This window comes from Oncorhynchus tshawytscha, linkage group LG07 (assembly GCF_018296145.1).
Source record: "Oncorhynchus tshawytscha isolate Ot180627B linkage group LG07, Otsh_v2.0, whole genome shotgun sequence".
NCBI lineage: Eukaryota > Metazoa > Chordata > Actinopteri > Salmoniformes > Salmonidae > Oncorhynchus > Oncorhynchus tshawytscha.
Genome location: NC_056435.1, coordinates 59,100,231 through 59,117,006, shown reverse-complemented (window position 1 = coordinate 59,117,006; position 16,776 = coordinate 59,100,231). Strand labels below are relative to the sequence as shown.

Sequence of the window (16,776 nt, the reverse complement as noted above, 5' to 3'; positions counted from 1 at the left end):
AGTGCTGCAGAGATGGTTGTCTTTCTGGAAGGTTCTCCCATCTCCACAGAGGGAGTCTGGAGCTCTGTCAGTGACCATCGGGTTCTTGGTCACCTCACTGACCAAGGCCCTTCTCCCCTGATTGCGCAGTTTAGCTGGTCGGACAGTTCTAGGAAGGGTCTTGGTGGTTCCAAACTTCTTCCATTTAAGAGTGATGGAGGCCACTGTGTTCTTGGGGACCTTCAATGCTGCAGAAATGTTTTGGTACCCTTCCCCAGATCTGTGCCTCGACATAATCCTGTCTCAGAGCTCTACGGTCAATTCCTTTGACCTCGTGGCTTGGTTTTTGCTCTGACATGCACTGCCAACTGTGGGACCTTTCCAAATCATGTCCAATCAATTGAATTTACCACAGGTGGACTCCAATCAAGTTGTAGTTGTAGAAACATCTCAATGATGGTCAATGGAAACAGCATGTACCTGAGCTCAATTTCGAAGTCTCATAGCAAAGGGTCTGAGTAGTTATGTAAATAGGTATTTCTGTTTTTTATTTTTTATACTTTTGCAAATATTTCTAAAAACCTGTTTTAGTTTTGTAATTTTGGGGTATTGTGTGTAGATTGATGAGTAAAAAAATGTTATTTAATCCATTTTAGAATAAGGCTGTAACGTAACAAATTGTTGAAAAAGTGAAGGGGTCTGAATACTTTCCGAATGCACTGTAGGTGCTTCAGAATTCCTAATGAAATGTCATGATCTTCATTTTCCAGGTTTCAGGAGAAGAGGCAGAGCCTGCTGGAGAGGCTGTTCCTCAAACCCAGACCTGAGGCTCCCAGGGACGTCATTCAAGTGTTGGTCCAGGAAAAGGGGAGGGAGGGAGGGAGTTCTTCGACCCACTCCACAACAACCCACTCCCAAACCAGTCGCGACTGGAATGAGCCAAACCACAACCTCGGAACAGCTCCAAGACGTTGTTCTGATTTCAGTGGGAGGAGGAGTAGAGGAGGACAGTGAAACTGTGTTTGACTCTACTACTGCAGCAAAACCCTCCACCTCTGGCCTGGGAAACGATGCAGTAGTACTGGACATCCCCACTACGGGGGAGAGGGTGTTTGTGTTCCGCACCCCGCTGGAACCCCAGAACACCACGGGAGCCACCAACAGGAAGAGGAAGAAGAGGAACTTCCTTAATCTGAAGAATGGGTCGGTGGCCCCCACGGACCAACCCTGAGTTTGTTGGTGGTTTTAGACGACCAACCCTGAGTTTGTTGGTGGTTTTAGACGACCAACCCTGAGTTTGTTGGTGGTTTTAGACGACCAACGCTGAGTTTGTTGGTCCGGGTTGGTCGTCTAAAAATTGGTCATAGGATCAATTCTGGGTACAGAAGATTCCTACTGGTCCTATACTGTACCCCAAGCCTGGTCCCAGATCTGTTTGGTGTGACAAGAAACAAATAAGTCATTACAGATGACAATGGCCAAAACAGCATAAACAGATCTGGGACCAGGGTAGGGGGGACCCTGTTAGATTCTGCTATGTGGTCTTAAATGTCGCACCAGTATGTTACTCACTGATGGTATGATAAAAATGAACAGAATTATTTATAATAATTTTGTTGAAATAGTCAGCAAGTAATATAAAATAGTCAGATAGTTGCAGGCTTTGTCTTTAGGCAGGTAAATCAAATAAAGTCAAATGTATTTGTCACATACACATGGTTAGCAAATTGTTAATGCGAGTGTAGCGAAATGCTTGTGCTTCTAGTTCTGACAATGCAGTAATAACCAACAAGTAATCTAACTAACAATTCCAAAACTACTACCTTATACACACAAGTGTAAAGGGATAAAGAATATGTACATAAAGATATATGAATGAGTGATGGTACAGAGCGGCATAGGCAAGATGCAGTAGATATCGAGTACAGTATATACATATGAGTATGTAAACAAAGTGGCATAGTTTAAAGTGGCTAGTGATACATGTATTACATAAAGATGCAGTAGATGACAGAGTACAGTATATACGTATACATATGAGATGAATAATGTAGGGTATGTAAACATTATATTATAAAGTGGCTAGTGATATATTTTACATTAATTCCCATCAATTCTGAACCCAAACTGCCTGCGTGCATAGATGACTGTATTTTGTCCCCCCACACCAAACACGATCACGACACGCAGATTAAGATATAAAAAAAACTCTGAACCAATTATACTAATTTGGGGACAGGTCGAAAAGCATTAAATATTTATGGCAATTTAGCTAGTTAGCTTGCACTTGCTAGCTAGTTTGTCCTGGGACATAAACATTGAGTTGTTATTTTACCTGAAATGCTGAGGTGCAGGAGGTCCCTCCGCCCCCCCTGGACATCGAGGGGGCCCCGGTGTACACAGTGTGATCCATACTGGAGGTGTCGGGTGAGAGGCCATCAGTACCTCGTGAATTGGGAGGGGTACGGTCCGGAGAAGAGATGCTGGGTGCCGGTGTAGGACGTCTTGGACCCATCTCTACTGAGTGAGTTTCACCGCCTCCATCCGGATCGCCCTGTGCCTCGTCCTCCGGGTCGTCCTCGAGGCCAGCGTCAGCATGCTGTGGGAGCCGCGCGTCGGGTGGGGGTAATGTCACTACTTCCACCGAAGGTGGCTCCTCTCACCGTTCGGGCGGTTTACACCTGTGTCTTATTAGTTGATTTCGGTGGGTATATTTACCTCCACTGCCTGCTAGTCTTTGTGCGAGATTGTTCTCTGTGGTTACGTAATTAGGGGTGCGTGTCTGCACCAAGGGGTTTCTTTTCTCACGGTAGTTGTGCCGCTTGGTATTGAGTTTAGGAGTAGAGATTTCTCCTCCGTGTGTAGCGCTTTATTCCCTGTGTGTGTGGCAACCTCGTTTGGGCGTGTTTCAGTCCCATGTTGTAGTTGTAGTTGAGTTGGGACTGGTTAATTAACTATTTTGCCACTGGGATTTCCTTGCTCTCCTGCTCCTGATTCCTGCACCTCCCTCCGTTAAGAGGCACGTAACAGGGACAGGTCGAAAAGCAGTAAACATTTATGGCAATTTAGCTAGCTAGATTGCACTTGCTAGCTAATTTGTCCTATGTAGCTAGCTTGCTGTTGCTAGCTAATTTGTCCTGGGACATAAACATTGAGTTGTTATTTTACCTGAAAAGCACAAGGTCAATTGCAATATCGGTCAGGAAGTCTACCGACAGGTGTGACCAAGGCCGCTGTGGAACGGCGAGGGGTTGTAACTTCCCTCTGGGCAGGTGTCTAGGAGCCTTGCACTGAGTGCACACTGAACAGGAGGAGACATAGACCCTCACGTCCTTAGCTAAAGTGGGCCACCAGTATTTCTCCGTAAGGCTTCGCACCGTCCTATCGATACCCGGAAGACCTGAGGGGGGTAACGTGTGCGCCCACCGAAACACGAACACCAAGCGGGACGTACCTCCGTCCAGCTGGACACTGAGGTGGAGTAGGCTCTGACCCGAGATGCCCGCTCGATGTCCGCGGCCACCTCCCAAACCACCGGCGCCACCAGACAAGAGGCCGGAAGAATGGGGGTGGGATCGATGGAACGCTCCTCTGTATCGTACAGACGGGACAGTGCGTCTGCCTTAGCGTTCTGGGAACCTGGTCTATACGATATCGTAAATCTGAATCTGGTGAAAAATATGGCCCACCTTGCCTGGCGAGGGTTCAGTCTCCTCGCCGCCCTGATGTACTCCAGATTACGGTGGTCGGTCCAGATGAGGAAAGGGTGTTGAGCCCCCTCAAGCCAATGTCTCCATACCTTCAGGGCTTTTACAACAGCCAGCAACTCCCAGTCCCCCACGTCATAGTTTCGCGCCACCAGGCTGAGCTTCCTCGAAAGGAAAGCGCAGGGGCGAAGCTTCAGGGGCGAGCCCGAGCGCTGTGAGAGCACGGCTCCAATCACAGCCTCGGATGCGTCCACCTCCACCATGGATGCCAAAGAGGGATCCAGGATGAGCCAACACGGGAGCCTCGGTAAACAGATTCCTCAAGCAACAAAACGCTCTGTCTGCCTCAGCCGACCACCGCAGACGCACCGGTCCCCCCTACAGCAGTGAGGTAATGGGAGCAGCCACCTGCTCAAAACCCTGGATAAACCTCCGGTAGTAATTGGCAAGCCCTAAAAACCGCTGCACCTCCTTTACTGTGGTGGGAGTCGGCCAATTACGCACGGTTGCAATGCGGTCACACTCCATCACCAACCCTGATGTGGGAATGCGATAACCCAGGAAGGAGACGGCCTGTTGGGAGAACACGCATTTCTCAGCCTTGGAGTACAGGTCATGCTCCATCAGTCGCCCAAGTACTCTACGCACCAGAGACACATGCGCGGCGCATGTGGCGGAATATATCAGAATGTCATCGATATACGCCACCACATCCTGCCCGTGCAGGTCCCTGAGAATCATCTCGTCTACGAAGGATTGGAAGACTGCTGGGCCATTCTTCAACCCATACGGCATGACAAGGTACTCATAATGGCCGGACGTGGTACTAAACGCTGTCTTCCACTCATCTACCTCCCAGATACGCACCAAGTTATACACGCTCCTGAGATCCAGTTTTGTGAATAAGCGTGCTCTGTGAAATGACTCCGTAGCGATGAGCGGTGGCGGGTAACTGTACCCCACCATGATAAAATTTAGATCTCTATAGTCAATGCACGGACGCAGACCTCCCTCCTTCTTCTTCACAAAAAAGAAACTTGAGGAGGCGGGTGACATGGAGGACCGAATATACCCCTGCCTCGGAGATTCAGAGACATCAAATCAAATCAAATTTTATTTGTCACATACACATGGTTAGCAGATGTTAATGCGAGTGTAGCGAAATGCTTGTGCTTCTAGTTCCGACAATGCAGTAATAACGAACAAGTAATCTAACTAACAATTCCAAAAAACTACTGTCTTATACACAGAGTAAGGGGATAAAGAATATGTACATAAGGATATATGAATGAGTGATGGTACAGAGCAGCATAGTTAAGATACAGTAGATGATATCGAGTACAGTATATACATATGAGATGAGTATGTAAACCAAGTGGCATGGTTAAAGTGGCTAGTGATACATGTATTACATAAGGATGCAGTCGATGATATAGAGTACAGTATATACGTATGCATATGAGATGAATAATGTAGGGTAAGTAACATTATATAAGGTAGCATTGTTTAAAATGGCTAGTGATATATTTACATCATTTCCCATCAATTCCCATTATTAAAGTGGCTGGAGTTGAGTCAGTGTCATTGACAGTGTGTTGGCAGCAGCCACTCAATGTTAGTGGTGGCTGTTTAACAGTCTGATGGCCTTGAGATAGAAGCTGTTTTTCAGTCTCTCGGTCCCAGCTTTGATGCACCTGTACTGACCTCGCCTTCTGGATGACAGCGGGGTGAACAGGCAGTGGCTCGGGTGGTTGATGTCCTTGATGATCTTTATGGCCTTCCTATGACATCGGGTGGTGTAGGTGTCCTGGAGGGCAGGTAGTTTGCTCCCGGTGATGCGTTGTGCAGACCTCACTACCCTCTGGAGAGCCTTACGGTTGAGGGCGGTGCAGTTGCCATACCAGGCGGTGATACAGCCCGCCAGGATGCTCTCGATTGTGCATCTGTAGAAGTTTGTGAGTGCTTTTGGTGACAAGCCAAATTTCTTCAGCCTCCTGAGGTTGAAGAGGCGCTGCTGCGCCTTCTTCACGATGCTGTCTGTGTGAGTGGACCAATTCAGTTTGTCTGTGATGTGTATGCCGAGGAACTTAAAACTTGCTACCCTCTCCACTACTGTTCCATCGATATGGATGGGGGGGGTGTTCCCTCTGCTGTTTCAGACATGTTTCCATAGCCACCGCCTCCTCCTGTGACAGGGGATACACGTGACACCTGGGAAGTGCGGCTTTTACCTGGAGGTTTAATCGCACAATCCCCTCATCGATGGGGTGGTAATTGGGTCGCCCTCTTTTTACAGAAGGCGACAGCCAAATCGGCATATTCGGGGGGGAACGTGCACGATGGAGTTTTGGTCTGGACTCTCCACCGTTGTTGCACCAATGGAAACTCCCACACACCTACCTGAGCACTCCTCTGACCACCCCTTTAGAGCCCTCTGTTGCCACGAAAAATGGGGTTGTGAAAGGCCAACCAGGGAATCCCCAGAACCACTGGAAACGCAGGTGAATCAATGAGGAAGAGATTCCTTGTGACCACCCTGTATAAACATGTCCAGTGGAGCCGTGGCCTCCCTGACCACCCCTGACCCTAATGGTCGACTCTCTAGGGAGTGCACATGGAATGGTTTGTCCATCTGAACCAGGGGAATCCCTAACATATGCGCAAAACCGCAGTACATGAAATTTCCCGCTGCGCCTGAATCGACTAGCGCCTTATGCTGGGAATGGGGAAAAAACTCATACATGTGACCAACAGGGGGCTCTGGGTGAGCCTGGTGCTGACTCACCTGGGGTGCCCGAACAGTACTTGGCCTGCCGTCTGGACGCCAAGACGAGCTCCTCCAGCACCTGTTGGCAGTGTGCCCTCTCCGACCACACCCAGTTTAGGAGGAGGCTCCTCCTCCGATCGCCCTCGCTGCAGCACACCCTAACTCCATGAGGGTTGGAGCGGAGGCTGGGGGGGTGGAACCAACAGGACCCGAGCCGGACGCCCGCGCATAGCCAGCAAGTTGTCCGACCTGATGGACATGTCCACTAGCTGGTCCAGGGTGAGGGTAGCGTCTCTACATGCTAGCTCCCTGCGGACGTCCTCACATAAGCTGCACCTATAGTGGTCAATCAGGGCCCTGTTGTTCTACCCTGTGCCTGTGGCCAAGGTCCTGAACTCCAGCGCAAAGTCTTGAGCGCTCCTCGTCTCCTGCCATAGATGGAACAGACGCCCACCCGCCGCTCGACCCTCGGGAGGCCGAACAACACGGACCGGAAGCGGCGGGTAAACTCTGGGTAGTGGTCCCTCGCCGAGTCTGGAGACGAGGGCATTCACGCCCTCACTTCCCGAAGGAGTCGGGTGCACAGTTGCCATGTAAAGCTCCAGCTGGAGAAAAAAAACCTTGCACCCGGCAGAAGACCCATCGTACTGCGCGAGCCGAATACCGCTGGGAGAAGGTGGTGGTGCTGGTTGGAGTGTGGCCGGTGAAGGCGCAGGCAGGCCACCTCTCTCCCGTCTCTTCATCATCGCCATCACTTGATCCATAGCAGTCCCGAGACGATGGAGAACGGCGGTGTGGTGTTGCACGCGCTCCTGCTCCATAGAAGTGGAGAGCGTGTCAGCTCCTGCTGATTCCATAGGGGGGTGCGGGATTCTGTTACGTGCTTCCTAATGGAGGGAGATGCAGGAATCCTGAGCAAGAGAGCAAGGAAATCCCAGTGGCAAAATAGTTTATTGAGCAGTCCCAACTCAACTACAACATGGGACTGAAACACCCCAAACAAGGTTACCACACACACAGGGAATAAAGCGCTACACACGGAGGAGAAACCTCTACTCCTAAACTCAATACCAAACGGCACAACTACAACATGGGACTGAAACACGCCCAAACGAGGTTGCCACACACACACAGTGAATAAAGCACTACACACGGAGGAGAAACCTCTACTCCTAAACTCAATACCAAACCGCACAACTACCGTGAGAAAAGAAACCCCTTGGTGCAGACACACACCCCACAGGAAACAATCCCGCACAAAGACTAGCGGAGGTAAATATACCCACCGAAATCAACTAATAAGACACAGGTGTAAACAATACAAACAGACACAAACGAAAAATGAATCGGTGGCAGCAGGTAGGTGACGACGACCGCCGAGCACCGCCCGAACAAGGAGAGGAGCCACCTTCGGTGGAAGTCGTGACGTTCCCCAAATTAATATAATTGGTTCAGAGTTTGTTTTGATATTTTAACCTGCGTGTCGGGATCGCGTTTGGTGTTGGGGGACAAAATAAATGTATGCACGATGGCGCCTGTATTGGTTCCGTGTTACAAGGAAAACTACAGGCTAATATCCGTAGAATATCCAACTTGAAACTGTCTTTACCTCGGTTTGATATTTCAACCTGCATGTCGTGATGGAGTTTGTTGGGGGACAAAATACATTTTCGCGAATCCGGTATGGTGTTAGGTAGGTTTTAATAATGCTATAAAGTTGGCTGCCAACAGCTATATTAAATCCAAAAAGAAGAAGAAACCATATGCATTAAATATGCATTAATACATTTTGATTGTTACAAAATGGGATGATGCACTTTGTTGCGCATTAAAGTGTTATTTGACGTGTATCATTTTTGACACGCAAAGACCCAAACGGCGTATCATATTCCATACACTTGTTTCCAAAATGTAATGAAGAGTGAAATATTTTTCTTCGACGTCATCATTACTTTTTTTTTTCGGTCCAACTATAATCTGCAAAGGTGCTGGGCGAAGCACACTCGTGTTGTAAAGCTCTTACCTAGTTGCCCCAACACAATAAGCTTGTTTTGACCGACGCAACAACGATTGAAAGATGAGACTCGCACTTTTGTTGTGTTTCTTCAGTTTTATTTGGTTGGCTGACTGTGCACCACCGACATGCTATTCCCGAGTGCTCGGCTTGAGCAAGGAAATAGTAGGCCTTTTGGGAAAACTACACAATTTTCATCGCACGGTGAGCTATTCCAAATTACATTATTGATTTGATAAAACAGTTTCCTAATGTATCCAAATGTTTTCTAATTGTAACTTTTTCTTTTGCAGAAAACATGCGTTGAGATTCTGCCCAAGATGTTTCTGGATGTGCAAGTGAGTTGTTATAGTTCAACATCATCCTGTTGATGTGAACAAAAGGTTGATTCTCAAACGTCAGTATTTAACAAATGTTTGACAATGAACCTGCATCATATTTGATGTCTCATTGGGTTATGTTGCAGCAACTGTAATGAGTTGGTGATGCAATATCTACGTTTGCCGTAGACTAGAAGATGCATACATTCCATAATGTTGTTGGATGCCAACAAAAGCTTAAAAACATATCTTGCCAATTAATTTAAATTCATATAATAACATTGTTGTACCTCAGTAACTGAACCTGTTTATGTGAAACTTTTTCATTCAAAATAGTAGAATATCCATTGAGCTATAGGATTTACAATGCCACTATTATTTCCCTATAGAATTCGTGCATCAATACCAAGCTCCGTGACTTCCTCTATGTCATGGAGAACCTTCCTACACAGTACTGCAGAGAGCGACCCAGGATTGTGTTGTTGAAGCAGAAAGTCACCAACCTGTACAGAATCATCAACAGAATCTGTTATCGGGTATGTCTGCTCAGCTCTGCAGAGGAATGAACCATGCTGTCTCTCATAGCCAGAATAATTCATTTTTTAAGAAAAAAAAAGGTCTGTCATAGCCTACTCTGTATGTGGTGCAGGGAATAACTAGCCTGGTTCCAGGTCTGTTTGTGCTGTCTTGCCAACCGTTATATAACGACAATGACCACAAGAGTTGGAGCATTTCTGATAATTGCTTCTGTAGTTTATTATCTGTTGACATTTCAGTCAGCTGTGCATCCACATTCTGCCGTTGGAGATGTCGTGTATGCCTTAGTGTGACTGTTTGACCTCCCCACAGGACCTAGTGTATTTTACAGATGACTGTGAGGCCATTGAGACTGGCCAGAGTACCCCTCACTACAGAGAGGACAGGCTCCAGATGCTGGTGGAAGAGAAGAGATGAGCCCATCCAGAGACACACGCATACACAGGAATATAATTGTGAGGGCATGTAAACTCTGTTTCACTCACACACACACATACATAGCACCACACACAACTGTAGCTAAAAAACATGCCAACATAGTTTAATTTCTAACCTTTAAGCCTAAAGATTTGAGTTTTTTGTCCAAGTGAGGTCTCATGTTAGATGGCATGTGACTGGTTACATTTCAAATGGAGAACTTTCCACAGGAAATGAGCTGAATACCAGCTATTCTGATAAACCTTTTACCAGAATAAACCAAAATGTTTGTGTGCCTCACTTACCGCTGCTTACCTACCACACTGTTTGAATGCCTTGTTTATCCAAATATCTTGTATGTTTCCATAACTCTTCATACATACCGAGGTCACAGCTCGTACATCCCTGAGAAAAGATTGATTACCTCATGCTGATTGTATGACTAGGCCTAGTCTTTAACCTAAACTCTAGTAATGTATATTGTTCAGATGTAGGCTATACTTAATCATGATTGCATTTTCTTGTAATTGGTGCAGTAGGCTATACATATGTGTATTAGTTATATGTATGTAATAAAACAACTTTTTTAATGCTTGTGAGCTTTCAAATATGTTGTGTGAGTAGCAAGCACAATTGCAATTGATTGCAACCATTCGCTACCATGTCTCAACTTTACCTGTTGTGCTTGCCTGTAAATATTGGTTGTTTTGCCGATCGGACAATGTTTCTCAGACTGTTAGGATTCAAACAAACGTAATGTTTCTCGCAGAGATGAAGCCAAGACTCTAGAGACCCATACTATAGATCAGACCAAGACAGTTAAAATGGGGGGGAAACACACCGTCTGGCTTCCATATGGAAAAATGTAGTTTCCTGCACTTCTGAGTTGTCACTCCGAGTTAGTTAAAATACTGGTAGAGCTGGTACTCAGTGGTGTATCTCGACCACATGGGTTGAGAGACTACAAAAACCATCCTCTTGTCCATGACCAAGGCCCAGACCGAGACATTGTTTTCCAAGACCCTTACCTTGTGTATCGAAATGATGTCCCAGACTTGACATTGTGTGCCAAGACCATGAGATGAAGACTTCACCTCAGTTTCACTTGACAAAGTTTGTCAAGTGAAACCAGACTAATAAACATTGGTGGTGTTGTGATACTATTTGCTTAAACACACAACATTTGTTGAACAGACACCACCAAATTATTAACTCTATCTTATTAGCTATTATACTGCTTTACTGAAATATTGGTGCAGTATTTTTCCACTTTCTTTGTAACATACAAACCATATTCTCTTGCTCATCCTCTGTCTTGCTAGCCTGTTAATCTAGGTGATTGTGTTTCCACACCCCTTTGAGATCTGTTGTAGAGTACTCTTTATTATCCCCAGCGGGCTATTAATTTAGCATAGAGTACATGGCAATAAATATACATCAAAACAACACATGCAGCGATATGTACACAGCTAACCGTATTAATATAGTTTATTGAGAAAGCTGATAGCAGTTGGCATGAAGGAGAGTTTTGACCTGTTTGTTTTGAACTTGGGGAGCCTGTATCTGCTCTCTGAGGGAAGCAATATACTGTATATTCATCAAACAAGGGATGCTGGGAGTCCCTCAGAATGGATTGTGCCTTACATATGACTGTCTGACAGTAGAGAAAGGTCAATTAAGTAACATTTTAAACATATGACTTTCTCACAGTGTCCTTACTAAAAATCAAATACCTATACATGTTTAGATAAATTGGTAACACACATGAATAGGTTTACTGTAGGAACACACTGTTAGATGGTACTTATTATAACCACTATGACTTATGAGAGTGAACTGATATTGCTTGTCAGCTGTTTCCAATTTCTGCTGTATCTTCTGGACCAATTTTATATTACATGTGTTCCAAAGGCAAACTGGGAAAATGTATGATACTTTTTGACTTACTTGATACTTTACAAGATATCAATCTTACTCATCACTAGGTTTTGAATCCACCAGATATCTTTTCTTGGGATTTGGCAGGAAGCCTCCCTTAAGATACAGTATGTGTCATGGATCCTCCATCTAGTGGAGCTGTAGAAATCGGAAACCATTAAAGGTAGACTCGGCGAAATGACGTAATCACGAGCAGATATTGACATGAGTGAGATGAAGGACTTCGCTCTCACAGTATCTGCGCATGTGCATATGCTCATTTCGCGCTGCAAGGTAGACGGCACCAAAATAGCGGAGAAATTCAATGCCAGGATCAACTGGCGTTTTGCAGAAATTGCCCCAATTTACTTTCTGCATCTATCTCATATCGCTGAATCTACCTTTAATGATCTATTTGGTGTTTGCTGGGTGAGAGGAAGTAAAATAAGTATTTAGGAAGATTCCAGCTGCACCGTTAAAAGAGAAGATGGGGAACTGTAGATATTATTATAATCCACACATAGAGAAATACACACTTCAAATACAAGACATCCACTGTTTTACAACTGCAATGACTTTCCCAGACATACAAAATATTTTGATTATGCGCCGCTCTCTGTTGGGAAGCTGAAGTATTACAGTATTTGACAGCGTAGCCTAGTGGTTAGAGCGTTGGACTAGTAACCGGAAGATTGCAAATTCAATCCCCCGAGTTGACAAGGTACAAATCTGTCGTTCTGCCCCTGAACAGGCAGTTAACCCACTGTTCTTTGGTCGTCATTGAAAATAAGAATTTGTTCTTTAAATGACTTGCCTAGTTAAATAAAGCTAAAAATAAATGTAATTACAGTGTTACTTGTACTTTACAGAAATAAGAACAACTTAAGTAAAAATCTAACCACAAATCCCTTTGCAGATTAGGTATTTCCTTAAATTACTGTTTGCCTAGTGATGGGGACCCAAAGTTGGGTCTTGGGATAAAATTGATGGATTAGGTTGTGGCAAGATAGATGGCTGTTTTGTTTATCTGGTCTGGCTTAGAATATTTGAAAGGTTTTTATTATTAGTTCTCATTTACAACTGCGACCTGGCCAAGATAAAGCAAAGCAGTGCGACACAAACAACAACACAGAGTTACACATAGAATAAACAAGCGTACAGTCAATAACACAATATAAAAAAATCATGTCTATATACTGTGTGTGCAAATGGAGTGAGGAGGTAAAGCAATACATAGGCCATAGTAGCGAAGTAATTACAGTTTAGCAAATTAATACTGGAGTGATAGATGTGCAGATGATGATATGAAAGTAGAAATACTGGTGTGCAAAAGAGCAGAAAAGTAAAAAACAATATGGGGATGAGGTAGATCGATTGGGTGGGCTATTTACAGATGGGCTATGCACAGCTGTAGCGATCGGTTAGCTGCTCTGACAGCTGATGTTTAAAGTTAGTGAGGGAAATATAAGTCTCCAGCTTCAGCGATTTTTGTAATTCCTTCCAGTCATAGGCAGCAGAGAACTGTAAGGAAAGGCAGCCAAAGGAGGTGTTAGCTTTGGGGACGACCAGTGAGATATACCTGCTGGAGCGCATGCTACGGGTGCGTGTTGTTATCGCAGTGGTGGGTGGTATATGGGGTTTTGGTGACAAAACGGATGGCACTGCGATAGACTGCATACAGTTTGCTGAGTAGAGTATTGGAAGCTATTTTGTAAATGACATCAACGAAGTCGAGGATCGGTAGGATAGTCAGTTTTACGAGGGTATGTTTGGCGGCATGAGTGAAGCAGGCTTTGTTACGAAATAGGAAGCCGATTCTAGATTCAATTTTGGACTGGAGATGTTTAATTTGAGTCTGGATGGAGAGTTTAGTCTAGCCAGACACCTAGGTATTTGTACTTGTCCACATATTCTAAGTTAGAACATAACCGTCCAGAGTAGTGATGCTAGTCGGGCGGGTGGGTGCGGGCAGCGAACAGTTGAAAAGCATGTATTTGGTTTTACTAGCTTTTAAGAGCAGTTGGACGCCACGGAAGGAGTGTTGTATGGCATTGAAGCTTGTTTGGAGGTTAGTTAACACAGTGTCCAAAGGAGGGCCAGATGTATACAGAATTATGTCGTCTGCGTAGAGGTGGATCAGGGAATCACCCGCAGCAAAAGCGACATCGTTGATATATACAGAGAAAAGAGTCGGCCTGAGTATTGAACCCTGTGAGACTGCCAGAGGTCCGGACAACAGGCCCTCCGATTTGACACACTGAACTCTGTCTGAGAAGTAGTTGGTGAACCAGGTGAGGCAGTCAGAGAAACCAAGGCTGTTGAGTCTGCCGATAAGGATATGGTGATTGACAGAGTTGAAAGCCTTGGCCAGGTCGATGAAGACGGCTGCACAGTATTGTATTTTATCGATGGCGGTTATGATATAGTTTAGTACCTTGAGCGTGGCTGAGGTGCACCCGTGACCAGCTCGGAAACCAGATTGCACAGCGGAGAAGGTACGGTGGGATTCGAAATGGTCAGTGATCTGTTTATTAACTTGGCTTTCAAAGACTTTAGAAAGGCAGGGCAGGATAGATATAGGTCTATAACAGTTTGGGTCTTGAGTGTCACCCCCTTTGAAGAGGGGGATGACTGCGGCAGCTTTCCAATCTTTAGGGATCTCGGATGATGCAAAAGAGAGGTTGAACAGACTGGTAATAGGATTGCAACAATGGCGGATCATTTTAGAAAGGGAGGGTCCAGATTGTCTAGCCCAGCTGATTTGTACAGGTCCAGGTTTTGAGGCTCTTTCAGAACACCTGCAAACTGGATTTGGGTGAAGGAGAAGCTGGGGGGACTTGGGCAAGTACCTGCGGGGGGTGCGGAGCTGTTGGCCGGGGTTGGGGTAGCCAGGAGGAAATCATGGCCAGCCGTAGAGAAATGCTTATTGAAATGTTAAATTACCTAGCCTCAGTGCAGTGGGCAGCTGGGAGGAGGTGCTCTTATTCTCCATGGACTTTACAGTGTCACAAAACGTTTTGGAGTTAGAGCTACAGGATGCAAATTTATGTTTGAAAGAGCTAGCATTTGCTTTCCTGACTGACTGCGTGTATTGGTTCCTGATTTCCCTGAAAAGTTACATATCGAGTGGAGTATTCGATGCTAGTGCAGCCACAGGATGTTTTAATGCTGGTCGAGGACAGTCAGCTATGGAGTGAACCAAGAGCTATATCTGTTCTTAGTTATACATTTTTTGAAAGGGGCATGCTTATTTAAGATGGTGAGGAAATTACTTTTAAAGAACGACCAGGCATCCTCGACTGACGGGATGTGGTCAATATCCTCCCAGGATACCCGAACCAGGTTGATTAGAAAGGCCTGCTTGCAGAAGTGTTTTAGGGAGCGTTTGACAGTGATGAGGGGTGGTCGTTTGACCGCGGACCCATAGCGGATGCAGGCAATGAGGCAGTGATCGCTGAGATCTTGATTGAAAACAGCAGAGGTGTATTTGGAGGGCAAATTGATCAGGATAATATCTATGAGGGTGCCCATGTTTACAGATTTAGTGTTGTACATGGTGGGTTCCTTGATCATTTGTGTGAGATTGAGGGCATCTATCTTAGATTGTAGGAATGCCGGGGTGTTAAGCATATCCCAGTTTAGGTCACCTATCAGAACGAACTCTGAAGATAGATGGGGTGCAATCAAATCACATATGGTGTCCAGGGCACAGCTGGGAGCTGAGGGGGTCTATAACAGGCAGCAACAGTGAGAGACTTACAGTATTTCTGGAGAGATTATTTTTTTAAATTAGAAGCTCGAACTGTTTGGGCATAGACCTGGAAAGTATGACAGAACTTTGCAGGCTATCTCTGCAGTAGATTGCAACTCCTCCCCTTTTGGAAGTTCTATCTTGATTTCAAAATGTTGTAGTTGGGGATGGAAATCTCAGATTTGTTGATAGCCTTCCTAAGTCAGGATTCAGACATGGCAAGGACATCAGGGTTGGCGGAGTGTGCTAAAGCAGTGAGTAAAACAAACTTAGGGAGGAGGCTTCTGTTGTTAACATGCATGAAACCAAAGCTTTTTCGGTTACAGAAGTCAACAAATGAGAGTGCCTGGGTTCACCTCCACATCACCCGAGGAACAGAGGAGGAGTAGGATGAGGGTACGGCTAAATTCTATCATAACTGGTCGTCTAGTGCGTTGAGGACAGAGAATAAAAGGATCAGATTTCTGGGCTTGGTAGAATAGATTCAGGGCATAATGTACAGATAGGGGTATGGTAGGGTGCGGGTACAGTAGAGGTAAACCCAGGCACCGAATGATGATAAGAGAGGTTGCATCTCTGGACGGGCTAGTTATGCTGTTTGAGGTCATCACATGTGTGGGAGGTGGGACAAATGAGTTATCTGAGGCATGTTGAGTGGGACTAGGTGCTCCACAGTAAACTAAGACAATAATAACTATCCTAAACAATAGTGTGCAAGGCATATTGACATTTGAGAGAGACATAAAGTGGGGCATAAAGTAATCGCAAGTGTTGATTGGGAGAGCTAACTAAGGCAACAACGGGTAAGACAATAACAGCTAATCAGCTAAAACAACAACAACAGGTAAAATGGCGATGAATGGGCAGAGAGGGTCGGTTAACTACACACAGGATCTGAGTTGGGGCCGACAGATAAACAAAAAATAAACAAAATGGGAGTACCGTGATTAATGAACAGTCCAGCAGGCATCAGCTATGTAGCCAAGTGATCATAGGGTCCAGTGAAGAGCAATAGATGGAACAGGGAAGGCGCGGGATAGTCGGTACTACGCTAGCATGCTGGAGACACAGCGTTTAAAGTTAGCAGGCCGGGGTAAGTAGAAGAGTCTGCTCCGACGTCGGGCGAAGGCCGGTTGAGGGCACAGCGGATGGAGTTAAGTCGGCGGACCAGTCGTGGTGGTACGGCGGGGTGCCGTGTTGATAAAGGGTCCAGTCCAAATGGCGAAAGAGGTAATTGTAGTTGTAGTAATTTTGTTTACTAGCCGGGAGATGCGCCTGACTCGCGGCTAACTGGAGCTAGCTTCGGGGCAGGTGCGTTAGCCACTATAGCCACTTGGTAGCAGCGATGATCCGATACATAGGTCCAG

The 16,776-nt window shown here is 45.7% G+C and overlaps 1 protein-coding gene across 1 annotated transcript; it reads left to right on the top strand.

Moving 5' to 3' along the window:
* The first annotated feature begins 7,910 nt into the window (after positions 1–7,910).
* LOC112255523 (cytokine-like protein 1) lies at positions 7,911–10,331 on the top strand. The gene is made up of 4 exons (XM_024428507.2): positions 7,911–8,671; positions 8,761–8,805; positions 9,177–9,323; positions 9,637–10,331. The coding sequence occupies exons 1-4, from the start codon at positions 8,531–8,533 to the stop codon at positions 9,739–9,741; spliced, it is 438 nt and encodes a 145-aa protein (XP_024284275.1). The 5' UTR covers positions 7,911–8,530; the 3' UTR covers positions 9,742–10,331.
* Positions 10,332–16,776: the final 6,445 nt, after the last annotated feature.